A 25,700-nucleotide genomic window follows, 5' to 3' on the forward strand; every position below is an offset into this window, starting at 1 on the left:
TCTCCCAGCCAATTGTCAAAGAGTCATAATCATAACAGTGTATTTTGTGAGGGCTTTTAAAGTGTTTTAAATGCAGGGATTGACCAAACTTTTTCTACAGTAAGGCGATACTGTAAATTTGGGTATCTGTCCAATACAAAACAAAACAAATATAGTCTTTATATAAAAATGATACCGATATAATTTACTAAATGATTTTACAGCCTTAAAATACATAAAATAATTGCAAAAAATAAAAAATAAAGGTGACTACTTCACAGATTTCCCCCATTGCAGGTTGTTTTTAGAACACTGTATACCTCCCAAGATACCAGGAAATCAAAACTGAAAGAAAGTGACCAGGAATCGAATCTATTTTCCTATGTAACATAAACAAGCTTAAATGCCTTTAAATGGCTTAAAAGGAAACAAAGTGGACTAGCACATAAAGTAGTATATACATGGATACATAATCGTACAGCCTTGAAGATGAGGAGGGCAGATGACACAAACATGCAAGCAAAGCTACATCAACAAACTCCTGCATGCTTGCTCACCTCACAGTAACTCCCCCCTTTGAAGGCGTGTGGTGCTCGTCACAACACACATAACACGCACACACACAAAAGTCCACGGAGCAGGACAGCAGGACAACAGTGCGATTCGCAATGGAGACAGCGGGTTAATAGTGAGAAGCATGCAGGGGAAACACGAATCTATTTAGCCTCCAAAACACACCACAGTGGTGGCTTTATCATCGGAAAGAAGTACCTGAAGACCTGCGGGACTCTTAACGTTCCATTCGGCTCTGCGGTGTTGCAGCCACAAGAAACGACGACGGGGAAGGATACTTTTTAAAGTGAAAAGTTTACGGTGCTCGGCGCGGAGATAGCGGCGACACGATGCTTGTTTGCCGGACAAAGTGGCTCTCATTTGGCGCCTTGCTTATCCTGCTGGCAGTGCACTGCTCCGACACTAGTAAGTCAACAGTGGTATGCTAGGTGGCTAACTAGCTTGCTAGGTGCCTATTGACATTTGTATTGTGATAACATGCTGGAGCGTCCTTCACTGTGTGTCCCCCCTACTCCCCAAACATGGAGCTTTGGTTCCACCAGTGGGGGCACTTCCACGCGGTCCGACCTTGTATTGTTCCTAAAGGGTAATACCTGTTTTGTGGTCTTTTTTTATGTTGTTCTGTCCAGTTTCCCTGTCCCCTCAAGAAGCGAACCAGTTCTTGAGCAGACACCGGAGAGCTAATCAAATATTCGAAGAGACCAGGCAAGGACACTTGGAGAGGGAATGTGTGGAGGAGATTTGTTCCAAGGAGGAGGCCAGAGAAATCTTTGAAAATGACCCAGAGACTGTGAGTGGAATAAAGCATCAATGATGATTTAGATAATTTAGTGTTGAACTCTTCTCTCAAAGGAGTTATAGTTAGCAATACACACATGCAATATAGAAACACCATATCATAAATTCCACTGTATTTTCATTGGCACTCTCAAAGTTCATCAAAGAGAACTTAGAAACTGAAAAATTATATTTGATACATACTATTCTATTATATTAAGTACCCCATCAACTGTACTTCTGGGATCCTCAATGATGATGTAAGACAATGTGAGGTTTCTAAGATTCTTTAAATGTGAAAAAAATCTAAAAAAACTGCCATTCTAAGACAGAAAATCATAATTCACATTTTGTTGCAGCCCTACATTATTCCTAATGTTATGACCAGTCAGTGTGGCAGTTAGCATCTATGGTAATGGTAATGGTTTTATTTCATTTGAACATGCATCAGATTACAATTGAGTGCATCACATAATCAGTTCACAGTTCCACATGTCCAAAAGGAGTAGGAAGAAGCAAAGCTTATTAAATCCTACCCCTCCATCTGGTACTTTTACAATCAGTAACTGTTACATTTGTTCACTTCCTGCTTTCCATAATACAGTTTAAGGTTTTATTGATTTTTTTTTTTTTAACTCTACAAACGTCAATTTAATGACCCTAATCTGTCTTTTATGCTGTTTGTTTCATACTAGTGATTCACAGTCTGAACTGCTGGTGTTGATGATAAGCGTGATGATATTCTTAGCAGATTTGATTGACATTATTTTTTTCTTCTGTTTTGTTTTTGCGGCAGTCGTTGAGTCAGTATGACTAACTGTCAGTTTTAGGCAATTCAGCTTTTTTGGAAGACACAGCAGTCTTCACACTCCCTCTCATATGCACACAAACAGTATAGTCACGTGTGTGTCATCTCCTGCCCAGTCGTTTTAGGAGTGAAATACTTACATATTAATATTTCACTTACTGTATCCACAGCATGCTTACTTTGTTTGTGTTTTCTGCCTGTTATGGGAAGTAGCTGCATGCCTCTTTCTCACGTGCTTTCCAACACACGCCTCCAGCTACATCATCTCACATGCCCGTAAACCCCTGTGATCATAACTTGTTTTCTTATTTTAGACAAACCTTGTTGAAAAAAAAAAAATCATTCCGCACAGTCATGTGTCCCTAATCTGCACACATTGTATTTACAACAAACAAAATCCACCACACTGAATGCGCCCTAGACATTTACAGCAGATTACTGTGCTGCATTCATGATCAGCCTCCAAAACGTGACTTCAGGTATTTTCATTCATTTTTATGACTGCTTATAATTAAAGCATACACCCTCATCCAAACCACTAAAGAAGAAAGAAGAAATATTGCATTCAAAAGAGTGACAGATTTATTATGTATTAGTCTGTTCAGTTGAATGTGTAGGTCATTAAACGGTGCCTTCAGTGTCTACCGTGCTGTATGATATTACTCTATCGATTGCCCTTACAATTTCCTGTTTGAGAGAGAGTGAAATTGACACAGGTTATACGTGATATTGAAAGCTGGGTAGGCTGAGAAAAAGGTCAAATTAGTGTATGCTGAATCTGGTAGAATTTGAGAAGCACTACCATTTTTTTTTGTGCATATAGTTTTCTACGATGTCGTGCCACAAAGACTGCACTGTCATTCCGAGGTGCATTTATAATTTTCAGCCTACCCACCTCTGACTGTGCATTTTGCTCCACTGCAGCTCTGACTGACTCTGCAGAAAGAAAGAAAGAGAGTGGGGTTGTTACATTAAATGGTCCTCACAAAAGCACTTTTCCCTTTATCACGTCTTACAGGGATGGAAAGTGATAATCTGTCAGAAATCTTTAGTCCAAAAGATGTCAAATGAATTCACACTGCAGCAGCTGGGTTTCCACCATGCTTCTGTGTGTGGTGCCAAACTTTTGGAACGGTACAGAAGCAGCCAGGGGGCAAGAATGATTATACTTTCATTTTTAGGGGAAGCAAGCAGTTAGCATAAATTATTAATATTTTCCTCCACTCACTTACACACCTAAATGCAGTACATACAGTAGCTGTAATGCAGCTAATATTGCTTTTCATCAGGATGGCTTATGTGTACATAATCTGGAATTGGTGTTCATTGCTTAAATGTCAATCACTTTTATCATTTAGCATCAGTCATGTTTCAAATCAATGCAGTCTCAAGATGTATTTATCATAATGAACTCTTGTTGTCCATGTTTCTCCTCATTTAGGAATACTTCTATCCCAAATATAGACGTAAGTCAAATTTTGTCACATTCCTACCTACAATATTCAGCTATTCTTATTCAATGTGTTGCTTAACTTCCAGATTTGTCTTTTTCTTCTCTAAGGTTGTATGGATTTGTTTGGAAATTCAGACAAGAAACAGGATCTGACCACATGTGTCCACAGTAGGTTTGACGTCTTGTCTATGTCTTAACATGAAGGTCTAATTGGTGTATTTTATTATTTTGACCTACTTTCCTCCTTGCAGTACATTCTTATGTGAATAGAATTAGCATACCCTTAGTGGGGCACCTAGATTTCATGAGAGGGTGCGGAGGATTTGGACTGCACCACAGAACAGAATACCGCAGTAGGAAATGTCACAACCCACTTCACTTTAAGTAGACTCGGCTTCTGCATTCTTTTATTCTTGCGTGCTATGGATGAGTAACATTGCAGCACATTGATGCAGTGCAGAGATGCTGCACATTGGTGATTGACAGACACACCCCTTCCTTCGTCACACACTATTCAGATCCTTTATCGGGAAAGGGGGCGGAGTGACGTGAATAAAGTCTGACGTGAGTGGAGTACAGATTTTTTTTTTTGCTGCATCAGTGTACAGAACACCTCATTCGGCTCGGAGTGGAGGGGGTTTGTGACTCAGCTTGTTATGCCGGTGTATGTATTGTGACGTTGTACTTAAAGAGAGCTCTCCCTTCTGTCTGTTTTAGGTCAGCACAGTAGCTACCTCTCCCACGTTCCTTATCTACTCGGGTTTGCCTCTCTGGCTTCTTCTAATTGTGGGAGGCACAGCAGGATTGTACCAGATCTTAGCATTCCTCCGTTAATGGTGAAGTGATGTCATGCATAGTTTTTTTTTCCCCCTGCAAATCAGCACATGCCAGTGGCTGTTATCAACAGAACAAGGAGATCTTTGGCTCTTTTCCTATTTATCTGTCGACTTTCGACAGCAGTAAACATCTTGAGTTCAGTACCAGCACAGATCAGGAACTTGTACGAGTGGTTAGATTACTGCTGACAAGCAAGCGTAATCTTTCAAATTTGATATACAAACTGCACCATTTACACACGGTGTGGGATTTGTACACTTTAGTACAAACTGTCTTTTCCTCCAGGCCTTGCACACGCTGAATTCAAGCGTACATGCAGAGACATGCACAGACTCCCCAGCAAACCAAAAAGAAACAGAACATTTTTGAGATAAAAGAAGACATATCGTGTAATATTCATTTGGTTTTGGTCTGAGCCAAAGGGCACGCTTACTGAGTGGGGACTGAATTAGGACATCTCTTGGGAGAGAAGCTTAGCCAGCATTATGCTATTTATATTCTGATATGTACAACACAAGACCTTCAGTCTGTCCAGTGTCACTATAACATCACGTTGTCTGCGTTTTCCCCGCATTTAGACATTCCCGACCAGTGTTCGCCCTCCCCCTGCAACCCCAGAGGCACGGTACGCTGTGAGGACAAAAAGGGAGACTTCCGATGTCACTGTTTCACTGGTTGGACCGGGAGCCACTGTGAGAAAGGTACTATCATCACCATGAGAGATTGGTGTGTTAGAGGTCAACAGAGATCGTCACACTTGTCATATCCAGCTTCTCTGTCAGGTTGTCACCTTTGTGACCTTGTATGAGACAGCTGTCTCTTGGCTTGACTTCACTTAGACATTCGCTTTGCACATCTCAGAGCTTGTATTTCTGTTCTATTTCAGCCGTGGGTATTTTTAAATAGCCAATCAGCTCGCACTTGGCTGGTACATGTATATTAGACAATTATTGATTGTAAAAAAACTGATAACTCTCATAACTACAAGGTAGGGTGTTTTCTACAGCAGGGCTCTGACACTGGCTTTTCAGAGGGGACCAATAGAGGGTGACTGTTTTTTGGCAAAAAAAAACAATATTGGGCATCCTTGGTTAACAACAAAGTTGTTTATTATTCCCCACAGTAGTAGTTGCCCTTGACCATCTCTCCAGGGTCCACACTTACACTAAACTAAAGTTTGAGACCTGTTCTAATATGTATTTGCAACAACTGATACCCAGTCAAAAATGTGTCCTTGTTCAGCATTACTATGCAATATTCAGTTTGAAAATTCCACAGAGTAAGTAGAAATATTAAGTAGAAATATTGCTATCAAATAAATGGCGATCATGCAAAAATGCTTAATAGGTTGTTTTAGTTTGGTGAAGCATCATGGTTTGGGGGTGTTTTTCTGCACATGGGACAAGAAGACCGCACTATATTAAGGAGAGGATGACTGGGGCCATGAATTGAAAGATTTTTGAGAACAACCTACTTCCCTCAATTAGTGGATTGACAATGGGCTTGGTCTTCCAACATGACAATGACTCGAAGCACAGAACCAGGTTAACCAATAAGTGGTTCCGTAGAAGCATATCAAGGTTCTGGAGTGGCAATAGAAAATCTTTGGATGGAGCTCAAACTCCGTATTTCTCAGCGACATCCCAGAAACCTGGCTGATCTAGACAAGGTACATACATATGTGTGGAGAAATGGCCCAAAGTCCCTGCTGTAGTGTGTTCAAACCTGGGGAAAAACTGCAGGAAACAGTTGACCTCAGTAATTGCAAACAAAGGCTAGCATACCAAATAACATACGGAGTGAACAGAAATGGAGACTGGACAGTCCCCTGCAGTGCCACTACACTACTGCCCACAGTATCAGACTGGGAGCTCCCCAGCTACACAAACTGGGGCCTGTCAGACAAATAATCTCCAATCCAGCTTCTCATCAGAAAGGGCTGGATGGTGTTAAAGGCACTGGAGAAATCAAATATCATCACAGCGCCCTTCCCACCACCATCCATGTGAGAGCGAGCACGATGCAGCAGGTAGATGACAATCAGAGCAGGTAATGGAGATGTGGGAGAGGATGCTCTGCCTCCTGAATACGTATACTGTGTGTCACAGCTTCTGGTTTAGATGTGGAAATACAAGATAAACTGGAAAGTGCACACGCTGTGATGTGGAGGGGCATATGGGTCCAAGCTACCGAATTCACACTTTTCCACTGTGAGTCATCTTGCCACCTTACCGAGAGGAAGTCAAGAGGATTCAGTCTTCTTGAGTCTTTTCCACTGCAGAGGAATGTCAAGCTCCAAGCAGTATTACAGACTTACTAATCATAGACTATACAAGACTGAAGTTTCCAACAGTTTCCAACCTTTACTACAGATGAATTTGAATATGTGCACATGAATTCATTGCACAAAGTAAACATTGTAATTAATTATATTTCTCCCACATCCCCCACCCTCCTTTGACAGATGTTGACGAGTGCAGCAAGAGGAACGGTGGATGTGACCATGACTGCCAGAACACGATGGGCAGTTACCACTGCTCCTGTCACCAAGGTTACATGCTGGTAGGACGCCACATGTGCAATGGTGAGCAACGACACACGCGTCTGAAATTGTTGACATATTGTAAACATATCTTTTGACGCTATTCGAGTGATGTTCCAAATGACTCCTCCTCATATTGTTGTTGACCCATTTTAATATATGGGAACAATAAGAGGTGCTGTTCTTCATTTTTGTCCTCATTGTGTTCCTCTAAAGATGTGGACGAGTGTGAAGACCTTAACATGTGTGGTTCGGCTCGCTGTGAGAACAACGAAGGAGGATACAAATGTCTGTGCGATCCTGGCTACGTGTATGACAATGAGAACAAGAGCTGTGCCGGTAAGAGGAACACACACACACCAACCATGATCATGACCAGTCCTGACAGAAGAGCAGTTTCAATATCAGTGGGGGTTGATGCAGCTGTGTTGTGAGGTCAGCAAAGGAGTGCTCGAACATTGTGAGAAATAATTTTTAACTAGGTAACAGGTCATTTGTCATCTCGGGTCCGTTCTGTATCCACTCCTATAGAAAAAGTCCTGTAGAACACTAGACTTTTTAATCAAGTTTGTCATTATTAATTGGGTCAATGCAGAAAGTAGCAAAGGCATTGCAACTACTGCATGTACTGTACAGTTGTCCCTTGTGTATCACGGTTAATTGGTTCCAGACCCGACTGCGCTAAATGTTTTTTAACATTACAAGAGCCCTCTAGATATGAAATAACACTCTTATAGTAACTTTTATATTTGTAATACCAAAAATAGTCAACATAATAGAAAAGACGTCTTCGACATAAATAACATTATATTAGCATTAACAGCTTACTTGGTGGCTATTGTCCATTCCTGACACCTAGTGGCCAGTGTAGTAGAAGACCCCTGCAGTAATGCAGAGAACACATATGCAGATGCAATTCACACAGGAACTGCTGTCTGTCACAACTCAGGCCTGGCTATCTCCACACTGCTAACATTACATTACATAGAACATCATCTAATTGCCTTATATTTGTATTTCTTATTATTTATTACCTCATTATGATAGAGTGAGGGCGCAATGTAGCAAGGGTGCCTGAATATAATATAATATAATATAATTTTGAGTTTCACCTGTGACCCTGGACGGGGTTAGAAGCAGAAAAGAAATCAATTAGTTTCTAATTGCTTGACCATAAGCAACATCCAAACTAATTATAACAAGATAACAAAAGAAAGAAAGCAGAAGGAAAACATCAAAGCCATTATTCTAAGCCAGACTTTACTTAACTTCAGTGTCTCTCCTCTGAGAATGATTCTGTTGTTTTTAGCCAGTTGCACCATGGCCATGTAAGGTTATACATGTAGACTGGAAAAGATAACGGGCCCGGTTAACGTCAAATCCCTCTTGACTTGAGTGTTGCTTACATTCCTCAACATGTTGACAGGAAAACGGTTCTCATGTTTTCATATCTTCTCGGAGTTCATGTTTTGATTAAATCCTGTGCTTACTTCGCTTGTAATCCTTTGTCCTCTCACCCTCGGTGTCACCTCTCTCAGATGTTGACGAGTGTGAGGCAGATGTATGTGCGGAGGAGTGTTTCAACACACCGGGGAGTTTCCGCTGCTTCTGTGATGGCCGTCAAGGCATGAAGCTGGGCCAGGACCTCAAGAGCTGTAAGGTGAAAATATACATTTGGATTTCAGATCATTTAGATGTATAAGATATGAGCTCTTTTCTCATTATGTGAAATATTTTGAAGATACAAGTTCCAACTTGTCGAAAAACTCTTGTGACATTTGTTTCCCTGCAGGCTATAACTCCCTGTATCACACCGGCGCTGAAGAGGAACTCTCGATCTCTATATCTGGGCAGCATGTTCAGTGGATTGCCCGTGATGAAGCTACGCTTCCGTAGAAGGATTCACACTGGGTGAGGAAGTGTTTTGTTAACATTTTCTTTGTTTACTCTACTTTATTTCCATTCTCAAGGCATCCAATTACATATTTGGTTCATTCTAATCAATAGATGTCACAGAAGATGTCCAATAGGCCTTACCAATACTGAGGAGACAGTTCTCAGTTTTAAATAGCCAATCAGCTGGCTTATATACTGTATAATCAGAGAAAATAAGACAGAAATAAGATTTGTGCTTGTGTGTCCATATATCCGGATGTGTGCACAAGTAGTGACTTTGGCGACGTAGAGTTGTTTTGTGTTATGATTCTGATTATTATTTCTGTTGTGCCTGTTGTGAGACAATACAAACCTGCAATAATAGGACTACAGTGAAGTCCTTTGTATGTGTTGTTAATGACACCTAGTGGCCAGTGTAGACTAGAATTAATCAACAGTTTAATTCAGGGGTCTCAAACTCAATTTACTTGGGGGCCACTGGAGCTCTGGTCTGGACGAGACTGGGCTGCATGAGGTTTTAAAAAAAAAAAAACAAAAATTCGCATTTATTAAAAACAAGAAAATGTAAAAACTTCGCTTTGGTTCCAATTTTCTACAATAAAAGCTCTGATAAAACATACCACTGTTCTCAAATATCTTACTTTTTATTTTTCTACACAAAATAAGATGAAAAATAAACAAATCAAGAATAAAGAAAATCAATCAATCAGTAATAAATAAATATAATAATAATAATAAAACAGCAAATAATACAAACTTAAGAAACCACATATAGTTGGTGGGTAGACAAATATTTTTTTTCAGATTAAAATTAACAAAGCATTATTAGAGCCCTGTAGACATGACAAAACACGACTATAGTCACATTTATACTCTTTTTATTTACAACATATTGTGCAACTGCAGGGTCTTGACACACATGCTAACTCGCAAACTAGAGAGCTAGCGACCTAAACGGTAGCCTTCAAGTTATTTCCTTTAAACTTAAATAGCCAAAAACTTACCACTTCCACACGGATAGGGAGGATAACTATTAACAGTTATTTAACCTTTAACATGAACATTAATCAAACGTAATAATTTTTTCTGGGTACATGATACCATACAGCATCCATATCAAACTTGCGCGGGCCACACTAACATTAAACTTTCATATCAAGGCGGGGGCCTCAAACTAGTGTCCTGCGGGCCACATTTGGCCCGCGGGCTGCGTGTTTGAGACCCCTGGTTTAATTCCTTACACTGTGTTTGTATTTTACTTTAGGCTGAGAAATACTTATTTTAGGGCAAGGAAATTTTTACAAAAATAGCTTAATATACATACTGTATTTTTGGACTAATTACATGCAAAACAGTGGTCAGTAATTCATTTTTGGAAAAACTGTGATGAAGTGAGGGCCATACATACGTTTTCTATGCTGCTTATCCTCACTAGATATGCTGGAGCCTATCCCAACTGACTTTGCAGGGCACATATAGTCAAACAACCATTCACACTCAAATTCATACCTATTGACAATTCGTAGTCGCAATGCATGTTTTTGGAATGTGGGAGGAAGCACTCAACGGTGCAGCCGAAGTGAGGGTATTATGTGTATAAGTGCCTTGAGATTGTTCTAATGTAAAATGTATGCCTTGGCTCATAAAAGGTTGGGAAGCATGGATGTAGAATAGACATTACAGAAAGTGATTTAAATATGTAATTTCCTCTTCTTATTTTGACTTCTATGCGTTTTTTCAAACACTTACATACACACCTTTTATTTGTTCTTTCTGTTCCAGCTTTTCTGCAGAGTTTGATTTCCGCACTTACGATCCAGAGGGCGTCATCTTCTTTGCCGGTGGTCACTTGAACAGCTCCTGGATAGTGCTTGCAATGCATCATGGGAAGCTGGAACTGCAGCTGAAGTACGGCTCAGTCAGCAGGGTCACCAGCAGCGGTCCTGTGGTCAATGACGGCCAGTGGAGAAAGGTTAGCTCTTTGGATCAAATGTCAGCTCCTCTGTTAGTCTCTGTCAGTTCATTCAGGCTTGGACTACCTTCCATATTTCTTATTTTCTTACTAGATTTCAGTAGAGGAGCAGGGGCGGAGTCTTGTCATTAAGATTGAGAGGGAGGCCGTTATGAAGATTGCAGTAAACGGTGACCTGTTCACATTAAAGAAGGACATGCATGAACTCAACCTCACTGTGGGAGGGGTCCCCTTCAAGGAGACTAGCCTCGTCAGCAAGGTCTGGTTTTTATGCTACCTTTTTTTCTTTTAATGTACTGCCTGTCTCATCTCAACCGCTCCTGTTGTTTAAAGGTGAACCCTCGTTTGGATGGCTGTATGAAGGAGTGGCGCTGGTTGACCGGAGACAGGTCAATGCAAGAAAGCATAACGACCAATGAGAACATTCAGTGTTTCAGCACAGAGAACCCTGGAGCGTACTATCCTGGCAAAGGCTTTGCATTCTTCAACATCAGCTATGGTGCTGTGTGTTTGTGTTTAGACATTTTTTTGCCTCATTTTTACTCATAAGTAATTTTTTTTCTCTATTCTTCTTATTAGATTCCCAAAACCTGAGTGTCCGTCTGTCCCTGTATCCAACGTCTGCTGTTGGGGTGTTGTTTGCCCTCGTTCACCAAGACACCGTCCCCCTTTCAATCTCTCTTGCTGACTATCATCCTGGTACTGATGAGTGGCGAGATGTAAGTACAGCTAAATACGCCCTGTGCGTATTAGTTTTGTTTTCGATTGTTTAAACACATTTTCTAAAAGGATGCCTCATATTCTCAGAACTCTACACACAAATCCAAAAATCACTCACACATTTCTGAAAACCCTTCAATTCTCCTGCAAAATGAAACTTTACATCCAAAACTGTCTTTATTCTTCTCAAAATGGTGTTTTGTCTCCAAATGTGAACAAACATTTATATGAACCAGTTGAACGCTGATGTGCTCAGTGTAAAACACTGTGATTACATCATATTCATCATGACTCAGGCCTTTTTGTGTTCAGTGTGACACTTCTTGCAAAATATTTTAGAATTGTTTTTTGGTATTTTTGTATTTTGTTTGACTCAGAACACAAAATTACACAGGAATATACAGTAAACCTCGGATATATCGGACTCGGATATATCGGAAATTCGCTCACAACGGACAGATAAAAAAGAACCGATTTTTCTGTAATGCATTTCCAATAAAAATTCATTGCATATATCGGATTTTTTATAACGGATTTCGCCTATTTCGGACAAAATCTCCAGTCCCGTTCCAATGCATTTCCATTAAATTTCCCTCGCATATATCGGATGGCCGCATCGTGGCGCTCCGATTCGCCGAATCGTGACAGGCCACTATACGACGTCATTTGCAGCGTTTGCAGCGTTGCCTGCGCGTCCAGGTACATTGGAAACATAGTCAAGGAAGTGCCTTTTTATAACGGATAAAATCCGATTTACGCATATACCGGATATAAATCCGATATATGCGTAAAACGGACATTTTCCGGTATGCGCATATAACGGATTTCGCTCATATCGGACAAAACCAGTGGGAACAATTGAATCAGATATATCCTATCCGAAGTTTACTGTATATTTTTTATTTTTCACAGAAAAACACTGTACGGGGTGTTCATCACAGCCAACACAATGTTCCACATACAGTGGTCTGCATCTAAATGTATACAGATTTAGTTAAAGAAATAATAAAAATAATAATAAACAAAAAATCAATCAATCACAAAGGAAAAGACCATGCTGCATCACGTCTTCTGTTTGGGTCAGGCCACAGGACCTCATCTACATCACATCACATGCAATGGGGGGGGGGGGGATTCACCTAGCATGGCGAATCCAGCCATAGAAAGCATCCGCTGGAATATCTCCACATGCATCTTCCATAGCTTGGAGAAGGGGATTGTGTGTTTGTGGATTTCTGACCCTTTGCCCAGCCTCCCTCATTGTTAGACCGCTAATTGTAAAAATGTGTGACAGGTGTTTACCCATGTGATGAGTCAGTGTGAATAATAGGATTATTAATTTTACTATTTTGAGTGGCATTGTGTTCTTTGTGAAAACAAGAAGTTTACCATGGAGTTGGTGCATTGGTTATGTTGTGGTCATTGTGTCTCAGGCATCACAAATTGTGTGTAAACAATCGAGAAAAACTGAAACCCGCTGACAGCAGTGTTCTGAAATCTAACAAACTATTTGTCTTAGTTTGTTCTGGTATCAGCTGGTGACATCATCATCGCCAGCTCCCCGGCTCCCCTCTGTGATGGCGAGAGTCATGAAATCCAGCTGAAGATTTCAGGCAACTACACACAGTTGCTGGTTGATGGGCAGCCTGGACGAAGTGAAGATGCAGATGCAGCGGTGGACCTTTTGTCTCCTTCCAGCACCTTCATAGGAGGTCTCCCTGGTGAGCACACACGTAATGTGTTGGGAATGAAGGAGCTCAAGTACATTTAGAGTTCTCTGAGGAGAGGAAACATTTGAAACAAATAAATGGAGTTGCTACTGAACTGCACATGATATATAGAGTTGGTTTAAGACAGTGAAGGTAACATACCGTAGTCTTATAAGTAAACACACCCATCTATGTACAAATACAGTTTTAGACATGTTTTGTCAGTAATACAGTCTGCTTCAGCGATGTTAGCATACTGTATGCCTTTAGTGCTTGAGTGGTTTACGTGATGGTTCACTTACAGCTTGAGCCGTGTTGTCATTTCTTCCCTCAGAGGTTCCCCTGGTCTCCACCCTGGTGACTGCGCCCTACAGCGGCTGTATGGAGGTCACCGTGAATGGACAAACGTTGGACTTGGACCAGGCCATTGAAAAACATAACGATATCCGTTCCCACTCCTGCCCCCTGCTGGATTCAAACCAGTGACCTTCACTTTGCCACAGCAAAAAAAGTCATCTAAAAAGCAGTGGAGATTGTATCCAGTTTATTTATGAGATCAAACCTCGAGTAGTGAGGAGGTATATTAGATTGAAATGTCTAAATCTAAACCAGGTCTTGTGGTCCAAGTGGACCCTAAGTCAATGGTCACCAGGCACTACCAATGACTTTAAGCAGTCTAAGTAAATCAATAAGCCAACATGCGATCTCCACTTCATCAGGCAGAAGTCATGGGATGGAATGCTTTTCTCGCCCCACCATTTTAGCCCTCAAGAGCATCAGTCAGATCCAGGTCTGCTATCTGGACCTGGTATTCTATACCGACAGATGACCTGAACTTGGTTGGCCGATATCCACGATTCCTGACACCTAGAGCGACCAAGGGTCCTATTTGAAGAAAAGGGTGTAGAAAGATGAGTCCTCCCTCCCTTTATTAACTTCTAGAAAACCTTTGCACACATTGCAGGTTGATGTGGTGAGACATGAAGCCATGTTCTTGATCTCTTCTCCACCATGGCACCGCTACATGTCTATGTACAATTTAAAACCATGTGCCTACTGAGAAGATCAGCCCTACATTGAAGAGCACTCTACAAGATGGCATATTCTTTCACAAAGCTGCAGCATACTGTTCACTGACTGACAGCCAACCCTCCCTACGTACACTAAAGGCCCAAATCCTGTACCCTCGGAACCATGTTACTCTTAGCACCCACTGCAATCCGGTCCAACAATGACATTCATTAAAGAAGCACAGGGAGGGAGGGCGTCTCCGCAACGAAGAGGAAGTGCACTGCATCCAACAAACCATACAAGCTACTGAGAGGAAAAAGGAGTGTGCTATAATATACTGTGTGTAAATAATGAGACTGTACACTGCTTTCTAGACATAAACTACCTTGCAATATTCTCACTGAGGTTATCATGCATTGAAGTGAAAAAAACACTTAAGTCTCTAAAAAAAAAAACAGTACAGCTGTGATTTGCATCCCTTATGGGGATTGAAAGCAATAGAACCGTAGTAGAACTTTACAGAACCATCTTTAGTTCTTTAATTCATAGGTGCTAACTAAACCAAAATGCAGAAAAAAAACCTTGCCAGAGGAGCAATGCTCAACTCCATGATGTACCGTATAGTTTCCTCATGAATGAATGCCAGAAATATTACCTTTTTTATGTTTCGTTTTTTTAATCGTGGTGTACATTGTAATGCTCTTTTGTTTTTTTCTTTTTACCAGCTCAGTATGCGTACAATGCTACAATCCTATTTAAAAAAAAAGCAAAATAAAGAGTTCTATGAACGTCAAAAGAGTACAATTATACTTTGAAAATGTTTGTATGTTGTGGAGCTGAAGGTGGTTCATGTAACGTGCTGACTGATAAATCATACACACTTAACTCCTTGCTGTTGCAACAAGTCACACGAAACATTCTACTTTGTTAACATTGACAATACAAACAATATAGCAGCCACATTGGTGTTCTTTAATGTTATATTCCTGTTGAAAGAAAGCCCTTATTCGTAGTGCATTTGTCATGAGACAACACACAGGAGCACCTGCAATCTAAGGATGGTTATAGCAAACAGCTTTAATGGTAGACTAAACACTTGAGAAGTTCATATCTACGTAAATAATATATATATTTATATATAACACTACACAGATAGACACCGGCATCCTTTCTAGACATCTCCACCTACAAACTAATTCAAGTAGACAAAGTCTAGACACAAATGACCTAACATGCCATTTTTTTTGTTTTGCCTGAAGGCTCAGTAGTTATAAGGTGGAGGTTTTTCAAAGGGGCTTTTGGAGGATGCGTAGAGAATTGGAGCATTGGGTGTGAGCATGAAACCTCCTGTTTCCTGGGTGACACCCTGTGAGGGCGGCTGGCTATGGGTTTCTTCAGAAGGACAGGAAGTACCAGGAAGTCCCCCCTCTGGGATCATCTGTGGGGTGGCAGGTCCCTGGAAACTGCTGTTAGGCTGTGGGACATACAGTATATTATCTCTTGTTCAGTAACATACTGTATTCAAATCAGTCCAGTGGGGACCCACCTGCATCTGGACTGGATAGTTGGGGTAAGCAGGTAGATTCTGTCCTGCAGGACAGAATCCAGCATATGTGAGCATGTGCTGAGTGGGGTTGTACAGGATGTGGGGTGGCGGCGCTGGGCTTGGGGCCACTGGTGGAAGGGGCTTCTGCTGCAGGCGGTCACAAAACATGTTTATATTGTAGCTCACCAAGATGATGCTGTTTTATATATTGCACACATTATTGCATAGTTCATGTGTATATAGTACATATGCTTGTCTCGACTTTTACCATGTCCTTATACGCTCCGAGGATGGCGGCAGTGATGATTCCAAGGAAGAGGCCGATCACGTTGAGGGCCACCGAGGCCCACAGCAAACGATGAAGATGGATCACATCCCAGCAGCTGCTGACACCGGTGAACTCAAAGTACTGTGGGTGATAGTCTGCGCTGTAATGTTATTAATATGTAGAATATATATAGAGACAGATGAAATATATGAAATGCAGTACATGATATGTGTGCAAAATGACATAAAGGTTACCTCTCACAGTTGTACAGGTAGCAGCAGTAGCAGGTGTTACTTCTCAGCTTCAACTTACAGGCTTTGTCAAATGAATGACAAGTCACCTGTTTGATAGGTTTGAGTCATTATTATTGTTAAAAGCTCACTTTCATAGGAATAGTACTTAATTTTGATATATATTCATTTAACATGTTAAGCCTTCAGTATGATGGAGCACACTTTTACACTACTACTACCACTACTATTACCAATAAAATTAACATTGCCAGCTGAATGGTTGCATTAAAAAGTCTCAACCACTAGATGTCACTATATATCCTCAGCCGAAACATTTTGTAGAATTTTGACTCAGATTTTCAACCACAAATAATCATTTTCTGCAAATATTATGTCCGTGGTTTAAGACTGACAGGGCAATTTTATATTTGTCCGGGTGGCAACACGTAGCTGATTACATCGTTCCTCCAACAGACTTAGTGATGCACGTGAGAGTAACGTTTGGTTAGCGGTGTTGTAACAAAAGTGGCTAAAAACGGTTGAAAAACACTTCTCTCGACCATAGTTATATGTACTTTGTAGTTTTACTTGAATTGAAAAACGAAAACACACTAAGAACTCACATTGGTCACACTTAAGGTATATATTGTGAATTTTTGCTATTTCAAATATAACAAACAAGAAAATAAGCGTTAGAATATCTCAACCAAAACACGACGTGACGTACATGACGTACATGACGTAAGTAATTGACTAGTAGTAGAAGAAGAAACAGCACCTCAGTATAGTAGCTGTCATAAGCATATCCAGAGCCACTGGCATAAAAGTCGCACATGTCCTCTTGCAGGGGCCTTGTGTCCTGTGTGGGACACATAAAGATTAGAATCAAACAGCCATTTTTAAAGATACAAAATGTTTTTTACAGCACAAATACAGCTGAGGCGGTCAAGTGGTTAGCGCGCAGACCTCACAATTCCACCCTCGGCCATCTCTGTGTGGAGTTTGCATGTTCTCCCCGTGCATGCGTGGGTTTTCTCCGGGTACTCCGGTTTCCTCCCACATTCCAAAAACATGCTAGGTTAATTGGCGACTCCAAATTGTCCATAGGTATGAATGTGAGTGTGAATGGTTGTTTGTCTATATGTGCCCTGTGATTGGCTGGCGACCAGTCCAGGGTGTACCCCGCCTCTCTAATTGATACAATTGATAAAAATGTGCATCTGTTTGATGTTAAAGTTGTCCTCTGATTTCAGATCACCATTTGCAATATAAGTGACTATTATAATTGTTAGATTAGAACAGGGCTCCAGACTAACTTTTTTTTTGCTTGAAGCACATTTAAAATTTTAGGAGCACAGACTTTGGAAAAAAAACAATTTTTGCTGAATGCTGAATCCTGACTATGCAAGGATGCACGTATAACATTTTTGGGGTAGTGCATGATGCACATTAGTGTGACTGCAGCAGTTTATGATCAGCAGCGAGCCTCCTGCACCAGCATGATAGAATGAATGAGGTCATTAAATGATTTCATTGTGTGAGGCTTGAAAGAGCAATGAATATAAATTCTAGTGTCCTCTGAGCCGGCTTTGATAGTATTGTTGATCAATATCAGCGTCTCACGCCAGAGAATGAATAGCTTTTTAAATTCCCCCTGGTTCACCCACGCTCATTAAAGGACATTTGATGTTTCACTAGGTTAATGGGACAAACGGAGCTCTGTCAGTTTCCTTGTGTAGTCCTGCACTGTGTACATTTCTGTGCAGAACCAGTAATGTTTACTTCAATGAGCGAAAGCTGGTGTGTCCAAAGTAAGGCCCGGGGGCCATTTTTTTATTGGTCTAAAAATATAATTCCTATAAAATCGTAAGAGTATCTTAAAAGGAATAACATATAATATTTTGAGGAAAAATACCATACTTTAGTTGCATTAAGGTAAAATATTAAAGAAAGATTTTTTTCATAATATTATGAAAAATAAAACAATGAATGAAGTTGTAATTTTTTGAATGTTAGATTGTGGAATAAATTATGTTATGAGAACAAAGTCAAATAAAGTTATAATATTATGGGAATAAACTCCAGAATAAATTACCAGAAGAAAAGAAAGTAAAAATAGTTAGAAAATAAGAAAAGCAACAGCAGAAATGAAAAATCAGCTGTAATTTTACTAGAGCAACAATAAAAAATGAGAAAAAAATAGCAATTTTACAAGAATAAACTCATAATATTATGGAAAAATAAGAAAAAATAATGTAATTTTATTAGCAGAGTTTATTAGCAAGAGTTGAAAAGAAAAAAGAAAAAAATATTTTTTCAAGTTGCAGTATGAGAAACAAACAAAACAAAATTAGATTGGGGGAAAAGTTATATTATTATGGTAATAACGTCAAAATATTATGGGAATAAAGTCATAATTATGAGAACAAAATTTACAAAAGCAAAAATGAGAAAGAAGTGCATACTGATAATATGCTTTTTCACCTATATCGAAGCTGAAATATATTTTTCTTCTTGAAATATGAATACGTTATGAGCATATCTACACATGTTGGTTTATAAAACATCAAAGAAAAAGTAACAGCTTATTCACTGGAAATTACGATAAACAGTAATTGATACCATTGATTTGTGAATTTTCATGTTGACATTCTCCTCTGATTTCAGACCACCATTTGCAATAAAAGTGACTGTTGTAATTATTAGACTAGATCAGCGCTCCAGAGCACGCTTGGAGACTGTGAAGAAGAGGCTAAGTGGATAGCTATACGTAGCTAACCAGCTGCGGTCAGAGCGAGGGAAGAAATCAGTGCCCGGCAAAATGTGTAAACAAAGAAAAATGTAGAATACGCTGTTTCAGCTCTAATGCGGCATTGCTTATGATTGTTAGCATGTGCATAAGCATATGGGATTGGTTTGTTAGATGAATACTTACAATGAACTCTGATGCGATGATCCCATCCACAATGGCACAGAAGAAAGACGCAACGACTCCGATGCTGACGAAGATAATGGCCGCCATGAGCTTTGAGACAAGAAATGTGCAGTGAGGGCTATTTATTGAATATATAACATCTTAGAAAAGTACAATGAAATATACAAAATAGCAGAAGAGGGTAAAGATCAGTCATGTAACACACACTTCTTTTCTGTGATTGCTCAGTGTCAGGTCTGTAGGGTGATAAAGGAAATGGACAGCGCCATGCTCCGATAAAGCAGAAATGCCTTGTGGGTAATTTACAGGCAAAGTAGCTTTGAACTGAACAGAAGGGTGGCTTTTGGTAATGGCAATGTTGGCTGAATAACGTCCACAGATGTCCAATCATAAACCTTACCATCAACTTTATAGCTACTTTATAGCTTTATAGCTTTACTGTCACTGTTCAGTCACTCCACCAGGACACAGCTTCCTGTGCTGGAACACAACTTCCATTCATGGAACACAACTTCCATTCATCGAACATTTCCTATTACCGCTTGTCCTCATGACAGGTGAGCTGGAGCCTACCCCAGCTGACTTCAGGTGCAAGGTCAAGTCAATCACAGTGGCGTATGTAGACAAAGACAAAGAGTCTCCAATTACCCTGAACACTTCGCTGATCGAATTTCACTCAATCGTAGTTTTCAAAAATATATTAATGAATAAATCATGCTGTTTGGGGGTGGAATACTGTAAAAAAATACATACATTCCAACAGACATGATAATTCTGAATCATAACTAGGGATGTGATCCACATTTTTTAGCTTCTGATCAGATTTTTAAAAATAATGCATCCAAAGTATTGCTGAATTTCCTTTTTTTTATTACACAGCATGATCAACAATATTGTTATATTGCTCTATGAATCAGGTCCCTAATACAATAAAAGAGCCTATAAAGGTCCATCCAATCAAAGATAACATTGGAAAAAATGGGAGTGCAAATTACTTTTAGGGGTAGGACTAATCATTTGATATCGTTATAGATCAATTGGTGTTGTGATTTACTTTTTAACTATTTTCAACGCAATAGTAATTTATTGACGGTCCCTAGTATACACAACCAGTGGAAGCTGATATTATCTGATCTTCAAAATACAGTGGATAATAAAAAATAAAAATAAAAAAGTGAAAGCAAAAATAAAAATACTAATAATAAAAAACACGGGCTACTGTTGCTGAAGTAACCCACACCAAGCTAAAACTCAACTGTGAACCTCCAACGTCACTTCCTGTCCACACGCCACTCAGATCATCTCAGATGTGATTAATGATTATATATTAGATTATATATTAGAATATGCAGAAGGCCACAAAAAACAGCTACAGGCTAAAAATGCCCCCCCTCGGGTCTCACTTTGGGCACCCATTTGTCGGCGTGTATAGTGTAGTAAGCTGTATTGGTAGTGAAACACAAAAAGGTACACAATTTTGGTGCCTTTTGACACTTTGAACTTTGATTATGTTCAGTATTACACCTTTTAAAAAAATATAACAAAAAATATACCGTGCTGTCATTACAGCTACTTTCATTTGTAGTTAATAATTAAATGAAAGCCAGTGAAAATACGACACAAGGGGGTGTCGATTCAATGAAAGCACATCTTAAAGACAGGGCAAGAAAATACAATATATTCCTAGTGAAAAAAAAAAAAATACAATTTTCCGGGTGGGTTTTTATCTGCCCCTGGCCCAGACTCTCCACTTCATTAGCTGTTTAAATGACTCGGCTTTTATGGGCTGCAAGTGGGAGATGAGGCCAGCAGTGCAGACAATAGAGCCTGACAAATGCATGACTTCACATTAGCTTAGCACCCGCTGCCGCCACATAAAACACATCCCTACACTCCAGCCACAGCCTCAAACCTGCTCTCACACTCCAGAGAAGCAAAGCCACATGTCAAAACACACTACGCTAAAGATGCTAATACGGAAGAGTAAAGCAAGAAATAGTTAAGCTGCCTTTGTGTTGACGTTGTGTAACTAATGTCCCTGCAAGGTCTTTTTGCCCCGCTCACTGGGCCAGTAAGGCATCAGCAGCACAGCACTGGTAATAAGAAGTGAGGATCCCATTGCCTGTTGGCTAAAATACAGTCGTACTTTCCACGCCGCAAGGTGACCGGGAGGACTTTGGTGTGTGAAATACAGTCAGGAAGTGACAAGAGTCTTTTAGAGGTGAGAACACCGGCTTGGTGAAGCATTCAGTCATAAAGAAAACGCTCACGATCAGTTAGTAGAGCCAGAAGCATGAGATCAGATGGACGAGAAAGGACCCAAATAGACCCTCAACAAGCCTGAGATACCTTCCTTGAATCATTTCAGTTGATGTGGTTGGAGACAATATTGAGTTAAATTGAAAAACTGAGATCATATTTCTCCTCTCTTGTAGAGAAGTACTGGATGACATTTTTAGGTAATTGGTTGTTTTTGGCATTATGCATTATTTTAGCTGATTAAAGATTAACTATATCAGCAAGTTATGTGATTGTATGGTCATATCACCTTGTACTCCGGTACAAGGTGCATTATTAAAAAAAAAACAAAAACAAAACCTTAAACTGTATTATGGAAAGCAGGAAGTGAACAAATGTAACAGTTACTAATTGTAAAAGTACCAGATGGAGGGGTAGGATTTAATAAGCTTTGCTTCTTCCTACTTCTTTTGGACATGTGGAACTGTGAACTGATTATGTGATGCACTCAAATGTAATCTGATGCATATTCAAATGAAATAAAACCATTACCATTACCATTACCATTACCATTACACACAACGTCATGTTTGAGAGTGTCAGACAGATGTGGAATGCCGAAAGATGCTTCAAACTGCACAGCCTCTGTCATTGTGGTGTGTTCAGGTGTTCTTTACAGAATGGCCTCCCTCGGCCAACTGGCTCTCATCTTACACGTGGGCCATTAAAGTTTAAAAAGACAGGGAAGCAGTGAGAAATAACAGTAAAGTAGGGAATCAGGAATCCAGTCTACAGCTTGTGTGTAGTAAGCACTGGGAAAGGCATGAATTGTATATGCTTGTTTGTTTAGCTATGTTTCCCTCTCATGCTTCTGGAGATCCCACGAGGCAATTCGAAGAAAAATGATTCATTAAAATCTTTATAATATTAAATGAAGCTTAGGGAATTTGGTTCTTCACAAAGACCCCCTTCCTTCCTTCCTTCCTTCCTTCCTTCCTGGCCATGTGTGTCTCTTTCAGATCAGATACACAATGCTGACAAGCAATCGGTGGCTGCCACGCAACACCACAGACACCACATGAAAAATTCACTACAGACACACTCGGCCGCCTGCACCATTCATGAAGAAAGATGAGTGTCCAATGTCCAATAAATAAATATCACCAACTTATCTAAAAGTCTTGAAGCGTGTTGTGGGGAGGGGAGGTCCTTTATTCCTCTGTGTTGAAAAATAACAGCAGGAACTAGAAACATGTCACTCACTGGTCATAACATTAGGTACACATGCACGGTCTAACGTTGGGGTGTCCAAATGTTTTCACCGAGGGCCTCATGCTGAAAAATGAAAGGATCTGGATCGTTGGGCATCTCTGTGGGAAGTTTGCATCTTCCCCTTGGTTGTCCATAGGTATGAATGTGAGTGTGAATGGTTGTTTGTCTATATGTGCCCTGTGATTGGCTGGCGACCCAGTCGTAGACAGCTGGGATACGCTCCAGCATCCTATCAAGGACAGGCGGTGCAGAAAATGGATAGATAGGATGCATCTCTGAGTACGGCTGGTTCTGTTTGTGCAAATAATCTGTTATAGTAATCAGTAATGCAGCAAAATTTTCTCTATTTCAAGAAAATTTATTTTGACGTTGAGACATATCACTGTGGAAAAATAATGTGCTTTTGCCGAATGCACGTTTTAAATAATACACACAATACAGACAAAAACACGCTCGGCGACTCAGTTTGTACAGTACATTGGTACATGTACTTTATCATGGATATTACAGGTGGTCTAGTTTATGTGTCACTGCTCTATTAATTCCTTGTGCGTCACATCGTGTGAATGTGATAGTGAGGATGCTGCTTCAATGACAAACCCTCTCAGACATCAGCCAACATCATATGTTTCATTGTTACTTAATAGTGACTGATTCCTGTGCAAAAAAGAAAGATCCTTACGGAACTATAATGTTTTTCTTTAGTCCGATGAGACTAAAACATAAGCAGAACTAAACGATTTAGGGGGACATCATGCTTTCTTACATAAGCAAACATTTTACCTGTGCGTCTCTCTCAGATAACAACCAATGCTAATACAATTTCAGCTCTTGTCACTGACATCCAAAGCCAATCAGATTCTCTTTCCCTGACCATAAATGTGGTCACTGGGACATAAACACACGCACAAAGTAATCAAATTTGTTCTCAAAGCAGGACTATTTCCTGTAAAACTACACATCAGTAACATAATCTTTCATTTATGGCATATCATATTATTTTTCCAGTTAGAACTACAGTAAAATCCATGTTATTTAAAACATAAACATTGTCTATAGTGACTATATCATGGTATTAATGTTATGGTTGGCAATAAATTGTATTTTATTGTGAGTTAACACCATTTTCTAATATTTGCTTTCAAAAAAATCATAGGCAGTGTATCTTGTAATTTTACGCCTTATTTTCAGAAGTTAATCACTTTTGTATTGCCTGGTTGTAACATCATATACACTCACCATAGGCCTGCGGTTTTCCACCAGATGGATTCCCACGATGCCAAGGAATGCCCCAAAACTCAACTGCATGAAGACAGAAAGGACAGTCGTCACGTTTCTATAAAGGACACGTAAAGATGCATGCATGACTCACGGTGATCCCTGGGTAATATCCAGCCACGGGCACGTTGTCGGTGCGTGTAGCGGAGATCAGACCTATGGCCAACACCACCAGGGACAGGGCCAGCAGAGCCACTGTCACCCACAGAGCTGTTTTCCTCCTCCGTATGTATCCAACTGGTAAGTTCAATGACACAAGCGTTGCAGTGCAATGAATAATTTTTTAAAAATGAAGTCTGCAGACATATATACAGTATGCTCCAGAAATTATAATTTCACTCCCTTCACTTAATTGCGGTCATTGAACACAAACACACACACATAACAAAATCCTTACAATACTTAAAAACCTATAATTACAGATTATGACGCTGAATTAAAGAGAAAATTGAGTACCTTCCGGGTCCAGTATGTCTGAGTCCGGTGTCTGAGTCGTTTGCTGGGCTTCTGGCTGTTGCATTTTGGTTCAGAAAGGATAAATGATGTGAAAAAAAATAAGTTCAAGCAGCCGGCAAGCTCACTGGTTTGGTTTTTGTTGTGCAAGGTAGTTTTTGTCCCTGTTGATTCACCGCATCCACTGCATCCTCCAAGAGTGCTTCTCACAAAAACATGGTGCAAACATGTTTGCCCCCAAAAGAAAAGTGTTCACCACAGCTGAACCTGAGCTCAGTTGGTCTCAACTTTTTCTAGAGAGAGCGAGAGAGAGAGAGTGACGGAGAGAGAGAGGACCAATCGGCTTCGTGTTCACTTTAATGTTCACCTCTTTCTTCATGCATCTTACATGAGTTTGACTCAGCAGGATGGTTTTATATGACTGGTCATGATGCTGCTGCATTGATAAGGACCTTTGAGCTCACAGCGCCCTCTACTGGTCAGTCTGGAAGAAAAACAAATCCAGTTAGATCAGAGACTTTGAAAATCAAAGATAATCAACATATAGCAACATTGCAACAATGAACCAGTGATGCTGAATGGGCCACTTAGTTATTATTATTGATCCATACACAACACTGTAGCATATATAGCATACTGACATTATTTTTTATTGAACCAACAAGAAGCAAAATAATGAGTAATAACAAATGTAACACACCACATTAATATATTTATCCAAATAATGTCTGCATGCACAATTTTTATATGGATATAATACATTATATATATTAATATTGTTAGGTTTACCTGCACATTATATTACAACAAATACTGTTTTTCAATAAAAATATACTAGAAAGTATGTTCTACAAAATTGTAGTTATTATTTAGGATGGGCATAATAACAGATTTATTAATTGTTGGACGGCTTACCTGGCTGCAAGCGTCCTCTGGTAACAGTATAGAGTCCTCTGGTAATAGTATTCTGCTCAATGTGGAAACAGGAGGGCAAAACATTCAGACATTGCGCAATGTGTATTTGGTCCACTTTGCACAAAGACAAACCCATGTGCAATGAACCGTGACAATATGACAACTCATTATTATGTCAACTACTAAGTCAACAATAAATATTAATATATTTGAATATTTAATTTTAATTAATATATTAATATATTATATATATATATAATATATATATATATATATTATATATAT

At 39.8% G+C, this 25,700-nt stretch overlaps 2 protein-coding genes across 5 annotated transcripts; one reads left to right on the plus strand and one right to left on the minus strand.

Annotated features, from left to right (window-relative positions):
- Positions 1-552: 552 nt before the first annotated feature.
- Positions 553-15,073, plus strand: gas6 (growth arrest-specific 6). The gene is made up of 15 exons (XM_058089253.1): positions 553-957; positions 1,182-1,342; positions 3,579-3,603; positions 3,699-3,758; positions 5,006-5,128; positions 6,892-7,011; positions 7,186-7,308; positions 8,508-8,629; positions 8,762-8,880; positions 10,648-10,837; positions 10,932-11,096; positions 11,171-11,336; positions 11,417-11,556; positions 13,077-13,278; positions 13,601-15,073. Exons 1-15 carry the CDS (start codon positions 882-884, stop codon positions 13,750-13,752), a joined length of 1,944 nt encoding a protein of 647 aa, XP_057945236.1. The 5' UTR covers positions 553-881; the 3' UTR covers positions 13,753-15,073.
- LOC131139553 (transmembrane protein 255B) lies at positions 10,814-25,607 on the minus strand. Of its 4 annotated transcripts, XM_058089258.1 has the most exons (11): positions 25,416-25,607; positions 24,889-24,984; positions 24,504-24,793; positions 24,142-24,284; positions 24,009-24,071; positions 19,260-19,349; positions 17,103-17,183; positions 16,346-16,431; positions 16,092-16,251; positions 15,824-15,970; positions 10,814-15,751 (listed from the first exon to the last, which is right to left on the minus strand). In XM_058089258.1, the coding sequence occupies exons 3-11, from the start codon at positions 24,565-24,567 to the stop codon at positions 15,539-15,541; spliced, it is 1,047 nt and encodes a 348-aa protein (XP_057945241.1). In that variant the 5' UTR covers positions 24,568-24,793; positions 24,889-24,984; positions 25,416-25,607; the 3' UTR covers positions 10,814-15,538. The 4 variants fall into 4 exon arrangements, with proteins under 4 accessions (XP_057945241.1, XP_057945240.1, XP_057945237.1 ...); XM_058089257.1 differs by having other exon boundaries at positions 24,504-24,984; XM_058089254.1 differs by having other exon boundaries at positions 24,889-25,607.
- Positions 25,608-25,700: the final 93 nt, after the last annotated feature.

Source organism: Doryrhamphus excisus, chromosome 12, assembly GCF_030265055.1.
Source record: "Doryrhamphus excisus isolate RoL2022-K1 chromosome 12, RoL_Dexc_1.0, whole genome shotgun sequence".
NCBI classification, from domain to species: domain Eukaryota; kingdom Metazoa; phylum Chordata; class Actinopteri; order Syngnathiformes; family Syngnathidae; genus Doryrhamphus; species Doryrhamphus excisus.

Excerpts from the sequence above, each read along its gene's own strand:
- gas6 (XM_058089253.1), top strand. The coding sequence starts at position 882 with ATGCTTGTTTGCCGGACAAAGTGGCTCTCATTTGGCGCCTTGCTTATC. Across the intron at positions 1,343-3,578 it reads TTGAAAATGACCCAGAGACT|GAATACTTCTATCCCAAATA; the intron begins GTGAGTGGAATA and ends CTCCTCATTTAG. Across the intron at positions 8,630-8,761 it reads AGGACCTCAAGAGCTGTAAG|GCTATAACTCCCTGTATCAC; the intron begins GTGAAAATATAC and ends GTTTCCCTGCAG.
- LOC131139553 (XM_058089258.1), bottom strand. The coding sequence starts at position 24,567 with ATGCAACAGCCAGAAGCCCAGCAAACGACTCAGACACCGGACTCAGAC. Across the intron at positions 24,072-24,141 it reads GATATTACCCAGGGATCACC|TTGAGTTTTGGGGCATTCCT; the intron begins GTGAGTCATGCA and ends GTCTTCATGCAG. Across the intron at positions 15,971-16,091 it reads TCGGAGCGTATAAGGACATG|CAGAAGCCCCTTCCACCAGT; the intron begins GTAAAAGTCGAG and ends GACCGCCTGCAG.